This window comes from Antrostomus carolinensis, unplaced genomic scaffold (genome assembly GCF_000700745.2).
Source record: "Antrostomus carolinensis isolate BGI_N321 unplaced genomic scaffold, ASM70074v2 scaffold12027, whole genome shotgun sequence".
NCBI lineage: Eukaryota > Metazoa > Chordata > Aves > Caprimulgiformes > Caprimulgidae > Antrostomus > Antrostomus carolinensis.
Window position 1 is genome coordinate 28094 of NW_010328118.1, and position 8412 is coordinate 36505.

The window sequence follows — 8412 nt, forward strand, 5'->3', positions numbered from 1 at the left end:
GAGCTCTGCAAACTCAGCCTAGAAACATTCTCATTATGTACAACACAGGGATGAATCACCACCACGGCAGATTTTAGTTCTTGTAAGAATAGCTTTGCAAGACCAGAGCTAGATCTGCAGGGTTTGTGTTTCTTTCCCTTGGTGGTATGAAGGATAACAGGGCAAAATATTAGGCTGTTACATTTTCTCTCCCTTCCTCCCCTGTTTCTTTTGAGTTAAAACTATCCTTCTTAAAATTGCTGTGCAATTCACCGTGGTGGCTGATGTCTTAAAACGATCAGTCAGCAAGAACCTGTAGATAATTGTTAGTGTCTGTGAGCTGGCAATAAACACTTGTTTTTCTTTCCAGTGCTGGTTGTGTATTTAGCTTCAAGACAGGAGGAAAATTTGGAGAAGCATGTTCTTATCAATTAGACCAGAAGAATTGCTTCTGAATTCTCTGGGCCTGCTTTCGGAAAATGTCACCCAAAGAGAGAGAGACTCAGTAGTTCTTGTGGTTTGAGGCTATCAGCTCAAGAAAGACATGAGAACGTCATTGTGAATATTTTCCCATGTTTTGAACCATGTACACCAGAAATTTTATTTCCTTATCTGTGAAGCACAAACAGTGTTTACACTTTCGCAAACTGGAAAACACATGAGGGAGTAAAATCAGGGAGGCAGGAAACTGGAGACATTCTTGGTACTGGATATCTAATGAAGGCCATCAGCTTCCCTGTGACAGCAATTTGCAATAGGATATTCAGAACATGTTTACATGATGCATTACAAGGGGTATTCATGCTACCTCTGAACTGTGTTAGCGTTAATAGCAGAGTAATAAAGCTGCGTTGTTATCGTATACTGCCCCAGCTAATTATCTTGCTCATAAGCTGCAATGAGCTCTGTACTGGCATGGTGGACTCTTTCTGGTCTCTAAATTAGCTCAGGGGTCTCCTCACATGGCAGGGAGTTTTAGAAGGCAGGCACTTATTTTCATTTTCCAGTAGTCACATATTACTGCATTCACTGTGAATAGTCTGGACTCTCACTAATTTTTGTACACAACACTGTAACTCGAAGCACTATCCTTGCTCTGCTTGAGACAGGCATGAAAACATGGGTTCCTTTTGCCTGTTTGGGGTAGAAATGTCTCGCTTTAAGGCAGTATTGCTCAGAAAATTGCCGGCTAGAAGTCGTTTTCAAGAGCAGATGGAGCATAGTTTCCTACAAACCCTTTCACAGTGTTCTTTGGGTTTTTTTTCAGCTGATAGAGGTGCTGAAAAGGGGAGAAATAGGACAAACATGCAAGTAGTACAGGATCCTGCTGGTATTCAAGGGCACTCTCACATAAATATGTGTTTTGTTTTGTTTTGTTTTGTTTTTTCTAATATGTGCCTTTTAACTCTTAAACAGCCAAAACATCACTGGCATTTTGGGGGGCTGAGAAAACAGGTCTCACAAATTGCTGAACATTTTCACAGGCTCAGCCTGATGTTCTGTAACCTGCTGGTCCTTCTGTTTCTTTTTCTTTTTTTTTTTTTTTTTTTTTTTTGACAGGTGGGATAGATACTTCCAGCTTTCAACTGCTTTCCCTCTAAAGTCAAGTGTACCTCGAGTTAGTGTTGCACCTGTGATCGTTCTTTGGCCTGGATTCACATTTTTAGGAAAAAGCTTTGCAGTTAGAACAATTTATTTATGCTTTTGGTTTATGTTAAATCAAAAAAAAAAAACCCCAAACAACCAAAAACCAAACCAACACCCCAATCCCCCAACCTCCTCCCAAAAACCACTATTGGCAGATAGAGAAAGAATTGGGATCAGATTAACCACTTGCTTGTCAGTGTTCTCTGACCAGTTTAAATATTCTAATTCTGGCATTTTTAAGGAATTGCAAGTTAGTTATATTGGTAAAGATACTAAGCTGGTCTAGTGCTTCTGTTTGGCACAAGAAAAAATAAGTATCTCAGATATAGAAACAGTTGTAATTATTCCTATACAGACCTTCTGCTACCTTTTACCCTAGAAAGGTAAGGTGTTCGCACACTGTGGTCTTAGAATACTGATAACTGCTAGTTTTTGTGAAGAACGGATGAAGACAGGGTAATTTTCCTCAAAAAACCCACACGTTGGCTCTGCTATTGCCTTACCTGGAGCTGCGTATTGATTTTCTTAACAAGACTGAGTTGGTTTTTTTTTTTTTTTCTCTTTTGTAGAAATGAGAGTCACAAAATTGGCTGTTAGGTGATTAAGCAATGCCTCCTAAAGTTGTAAGCATCCTGCAACAAGCATGTCTCTTCTTGCCATGCAGCCGATGCCCGGCGGGCTGGGCGCGCACCCAGTCTGCTTTCATACAGTCACAGCTTTTGGAACACGACTTCAGGAAAAACACCTGGGTGAGCCTGGCAGAGGAGGGAGATGGTGGCATGGGCAAGGTGCCACCACACATGGCTATGGCCACCAGGCACCACCCCCTGAACCCCCAGCCCATGCTTTCTCCCACCTTGGGGGACAGTACTCTGCCTTCAGCTCCTCTCAGGAAGCAAGGCTGAGCTTTGGTAGATTGTCTGCTGCCCATAGCAGTGGTGAGGGCAGTGGGTGAGACAAAACCCCCAGATCTTGTGGTGCCTCAGCACTCCCTGGGTGGGTGGCTATGTCCTGAGTCTGCTCTGGGAAAGGACACCCCTTTGCCCAGGAGTTTTGCACTAACCACAACTAGTTGTGCACCTAACAAAAAAACATCACCTCTAGATGTCCTTGTCATTTCACTCTTCTGCCAGAAGTTAAAACACTTGTATCCAAGAGTGGTGAGGTCACTGCTGCTGAACAACTTCTCTTATGGCCAAGTGCCTCTTTTTCTGTTGTTTTAGAGAGGTGGCAGAGAGGTTGGGAGCAGGAGCATCCTCAACAGGGTGAATGGAGCCATGACAATGCAAGAAATTCATCTTCCTGGCTGTTTCCTTTGACACTCTGCCTCCTGTAAACTCTTCAAGAGAAGAGTTTGGGCTAAAATACTGGGCTAGAAGCTGCGATGTAGGCACATCTTTGCTATGCTTTTGAGTCTTGTCAGGCAGCTGCCTGTTTACAGGAAAAATAGTACAGTTGAAAAGCCCTATAAGCAGACAGAAACACTATGGCATAAAGAAGAAAAAGGATGTAACATAAAACTGAAAATGTAGTGCAATAGCTAGAATGGAGCGGGGATCATAAAGTGTCGGGGGGAGGGGTGGTGGTGAAAAGCAAACAAAAAGGGAAATTGGTTTTGATGGGCTGACAGGAAGGAAAGTAGAGCTGGAAAATCCTGATCCACTTTTCTAGTCTAATAGCAGAGGTGGTGTGGGGCCTGGGGGAAGAGAGATTCACTCCCCAGGGACAGGACAGTGGCTTTCATGCCTACCCGACACTGGCCAGGGGGAAGGTAGGACACTTTGCATTTTATTACTTGCATGCTTGAAGCAAATTGCAGGTTACTGGATATCAAAAATCTTAACTTGCTCAGTTCCATTGGGAACTTTTACTGAACAGCATGCACTGTGTTTAAGTTGAGTTATAATTATCATCAGGGTTGTTTGGGCTGTGATGATTTTTCGGCACTGCTCCTGTATATACTCGGTTAGAAGCCAACGCTTTGCATAGGCGAGAGGGTGAAGTCTTGTAGATGCCCAGCAGACTTTAACTGCCTACTCCATCTATATATACAATTTTTAAAGTGTCAAAGTGGGCTTTTTACATTCAGAAGAGGAGACACTGATCTTTTTGAGCAGTAGTTGCCCCTCAAGACTTAAAAAGTTGAATAAATAATACTTTTTTTCAGTTGTTATGTCAACATAATATGCTTAGGTCTGACATGTTATAACATAAAGTTATATAATTTGAAAATGAAAGTATTAATATCCTGAACAAGCTTTTAAAAAATAAATAGTTCTGACTTTGAATCAAAAGCAGAGGTCAAATTTCCCCACAAAACAGATTCCAGATCTTTAGCTGCATTTAGGACACAGAGCTAAACAAAGGCTGAAAAGGCAGCAACCACTGAATTTTGACATTTATGGACTATTGCCATACCTTTAAATTTGCACGACAGAGTGGTAGTGCTTGTATAAACACCTTTTTTATAAAGGAAGAATTTAATTAGTTTCAGGGACAGTCTAATTCTCCTTGTCCATGCAAAATGCTGCTGGTTTTATGGAAGCTGTGAAGGCAATGACATTTCTTATTGAAAGAGAGTGTCCATTCTTTACATTCCATCTTTACAGCCATTTTTATCTCAATTCTTTGTTAAATCTAAAGAGGAAGCTTGTACGCAAACCCCGTTGTTTTTTCTTTGAGAGGTCAGAGCTGGTGTTTTTAAGCATTCTGCACTTAGTGAATGATTTCTTGTGGAATTAAAATGTTCACCTATGAGAAGAGAGAAAGCTCACCGGCTTTCCTTCTTTTTACATTTGTTTGAGATCAGCCTTTCATTATAAACCAGAGAAAAACACTGCAAGGGATTTTTTTTTTTTTTGTTCCTTTCTAATGTATCTTCCTTCTGATTTCAGCTTGGGGAAGAGCTGCTGCTGCCACATACCTGGTCGGCTTTATACTTCTAGTCATCTGTTTTGCTCTGGCCATCATAGCATTTGCCATTGACACACTTCGGTTCAACTTCATACGAGGGATTGGAGGCTTGCTTTTTGTTGCTGGTAAGGCAGTAGATGAAGTCAAGTTTATCTTGTGCAGGAGTATCCACACTAGAACTGGTATTTCCCTCAGCTGATTCTATACCCAGGCCTTTGCCTATGTGCACTTGAACACTCGATGAAAAATAACATAGTCTGTCACAGCAGTGGATCAATTTTCAAATCCTCTTAAACGTGGGTGGGTTTAGCTACAGGCATTATGGAGACAGTCAACATGATGGGCGTTAAACATTTTTTGTTTTCTCCTCTTTCTTCAGCTGTGTTCTCCATCATGGGCTTGGTCATTTACCCAGTAAAGTTCTCGACTGAAATTGAAATGACAGGAATCAATATGTTCAGCTGGGCCTATGGCTTCGGCTGGACCACTGCCATTATGGAAATATGCTTGGGATTCTTCTTCTGCTGCCTTCCTAACTATGAAGATCAAATCTTGGGTAATGTGAAGCCCACATATTTTTACTCTTCCCCATGAACACCAGGAAAAATGCGTTCACATTCCAGAGATATCTGACAGACCAACTATGTTTTCCAGAATATTGTCATCAGGTGTTAGTAGAAAAGGCTGGAAACTTCTCAAATCTGTGTAGAAAAACAGTACTGGCATTCTGAAATAAAGTTATCTAATCTAGTTTGGACCTTCATATCTGATGTGGGTTGGTTAGATAAAGTCTAAACATAAAAAACTCATTGTGTTCCCTCATTCATTCCTGTGAGTGGGGTGTATGTGGTTTCCATTGCATCTTAAATGCATTCATATTTCTAATTAAATTCAGAAATGCTTTTTAAACTGCCAGTAAACAAAACAACATACATCATCTTCCTGGAGAAAAGCAGCTCACAACCCCCCCCATTTTTAATGTAACATTTTTTAACTTGAAGATTTTGCACATTTTTCAAGAAGCTAAATACCTGTATCCACTAACTGCCAAAGTAGTAAATTAGTCAGCCAGCACTTTGTAGCTTTGCTTCCATTTTTCATTCATTCACTTAAGCTGTAGGGATAGGGTTAGAAAATGACAAGAAAAAGCCCCCTACCAAAGCCAGCATCTTGACTTCTACCCATCCATGTGGAATGTAAGTATTTATTTCTGAATATCTGTAAGAGTGTAAGGACCATCAGTAAACCTTTAAAAATCCTGGCATGTCATTGCTGGGCCAGCACAGAGCAGGCAGAGGCAGAGGGGATTTCAAACCACCCCTGCAACCTACAAATCCGGTTTGAAGAGGCTCCTGGTGTGGCTTTCTTCATTGGACATCTGCCCTTTTTATCTGCTATATCAAAATCTATGGCTTTACAAAGCTCCTTTATACTGGTCCAGCTCTTTTTTCCAGCGTAAAAGGGCCAGGAAGGACTTAAGCAAAGGTATGATTCCCCTCCACATCAGGAATGGACCTGGAGCAGTGTGAATGTAGGTATCAAACATTTGTTAAAAGGCCTCTTTTTCATTGGTTTGCTGTTCATAAGTATTTTTAAATTGGAAGTGTATATTGTCGTACATAAGTGTAAAATGCATAAATAGCCCTTATTGTCTCATACTTGGGCTCTCATAGAGAAAATCACATCATAAAGCACCTTTCAGTATCTTACACTCCATAGTGCTATAAGCTTGGATATACTGCAAGCCATAAAGTAGACTCAAGACTCTGCTAGTTTCTGTTTTGTTAAGCCTAACTTTATGTTCCACTTCTTGTAATTGAAAAAATTGATACTTCTGGTGTGTGGAAAAGGAAGTCTCATTGAAATCCTTAGCTACAGAGGATTATTAGCTTGTAACACATCTGCAATTTTGTAACTATCTGCACTTTATGTAAAGTGCCCTACTAAATGTTATTACTGCAAAGAATGAGAAAGTTGAAAAATTTTTTAGTAAAACCTCTGGGTAGCTAAAATTAATAAAGGCACCAGAATTAACCTTTTCTTTTTTTTAAAGCAATTAACTCCATTCATTTTTATGGAGTGACTTTTAACTTTGATCAATAAACATGAGAGATGTATCAGACCAATGGGGAGAGTATATGCAACACTGAATAGTTAGACAAGAACTTGCAAATATATTAAAAGAATGTTTTTCTAGCTGGACAGAAATTAAAATGAATTAGAGTTGAGAAAGCAGTTTGTATAAAGTGGCTTGCAATTCTTTATGTAATGTTATCTGTTCAGGGAAAAAAAAAAATTAATCTTATCATTATGCTTATTATACCTAATAAACGATAGCATCTGTGTATTGTTCCAAAAGTGGGTCTTAGCTTTCTTTGTCTACCAAGAGCAGGGAAGTGTGGAAGCCCTCAAAGCCTCCTCTTCTCAGGCATGACCCTGGAGTACCTGGCTAAGCTGGCTGGATTTTGAGAGGGGAGAGCAACTTACACATCTGGTGCTACAACAGTTTGTATTATTCTTCAGTCCTATTCTAACTGTTTCCTGAGGCCTTTTTCAAGAGCACATGAGAATAATGGACTTGCTCTGTTTGCTTATGGGCGATGTGGATCCAAGTAACTATATGCACAACTCTGTGCTATAGTGTTCTGCAGCTTGTTTTGGCCTGGAGGACAATGCACTGTGGAAGCCAGTGTGGTCTCGCTCAGTGTTTTTGCTCCAATGGATGTGGCAATCCCTTGAGGAAGCAAAAGCGAACTTGAGCAACCATTGATTGTATTTACAGTTTCTTTAACATTAGCTGGACACTGACCCAACATCTGGAGGTGGGGAAAGGTGCACAAAACAAGGTTTAGGAGTGTGACTCCAACCTTGATGAGAGAGCAGAGCATAATTAAAAGGTAAAGAAAATCTCCAGCTGCTCTCAGCAGCTTCACTACCTTCCTCTTTATCCTCTCCTCCTCTTCCTCCTCCTCCTCCCTAAGGGTGATGGACCAGTGCCAGGGCTGGTGGCTGTGGCTCTCCAGGACACAGCCCCAGTCCCTGTTCTTCACTGCCACGTTCCCCTTCCTGGGAGAGAGGAGGACTGAAGTAGCTTTGCTGACCCCAGCACAGCAGCAGGGACCCTAGTCTGGCTCCCTGCCCCAGGCCCCCACAAGGAAAGGCTTTCTCTAAAAAAAGGAGGGGGTCAGGTGGGTATCCAACAAGCAGAAGCATCATGGGGCTAGAGTTCAAGTGCCTGCCTTTAGAGTAGTTTGCTTCCAGTCATGCTGGGCCAATTCACCACAGATCCCTTGAAAAACACATCCTAAACCCCGTGGCAGAAAAACAGTGAGAAAAAGTATAAAAATGTTGTACTGATCCCAGTGCTGTTTCCTGTGACTGCTGCAACAGGGGAGCATGGCAAAAGCAGCATGTAAAATGTAATTTGTTCTGATAGAAAAGGAAGCTGAGTCCAGAAGCCAAGGAGATGCCTCAATCAGATTATTAACTAATTAGGCTATCAACTAGCTAGGTTATCAACTAAACTGTTAAATTAGTCTACAGAGAGTCAACTAGATTATTGACTAACCAAATTGTTAGATTAATTTGAGCTAAATCAGCAAGTTTGGATTCTCAAGCAAATGAGAAATTAGAGGAAGAGAAGACATCCCTTTAGTTCTGAATCTCTGTTTGGCAGGGTTCTTGCCCCAAGTCTTGCTTATATGAGAAAAGGACACTTAACCACTAAGAGCAGCACAATAAAAGACAGAAAGTTTCATTGTGCCCAATGGTAATGCTAAAAAGAGAACAGGAAAGAACAGATGTCTGCGAGATTTGGCTTTCGAGATCATCAGGTCTGCTACAAAAACTGAAGTAAAGATTTGACCACCAAAG

General features: G+C 41.1%; 1 protein-coding gene across 1 annotated transcript in view; it reads left to right on the top strand.

Annotated features, from left to right (window-relative positions):
- Positions 1 to 5295, top strand: part of LOC104528199 (p53 apoptosis effector related to PMP-22) — a 14723-nt gene extending 9428 nt beyond the window's left edge. The window contains exons 2-3 of the mRNA XM_010172132.2: positions 4521 to 4664; positions 4919 to 5295. Coding sequence (XP_010170434.1) covers positions 4521 to 4664; positions 4919 to 5133 — 359 coding nt within the window. The 3' untranslated portion in view covers positions 5134 to 5295. The remainder of the gene's footprint in view (positions 1 to 4520; positions 4665 to 4918) is intronic.
- Positions 5296 to 8412: the final 3117 nt, after the last annotated feature.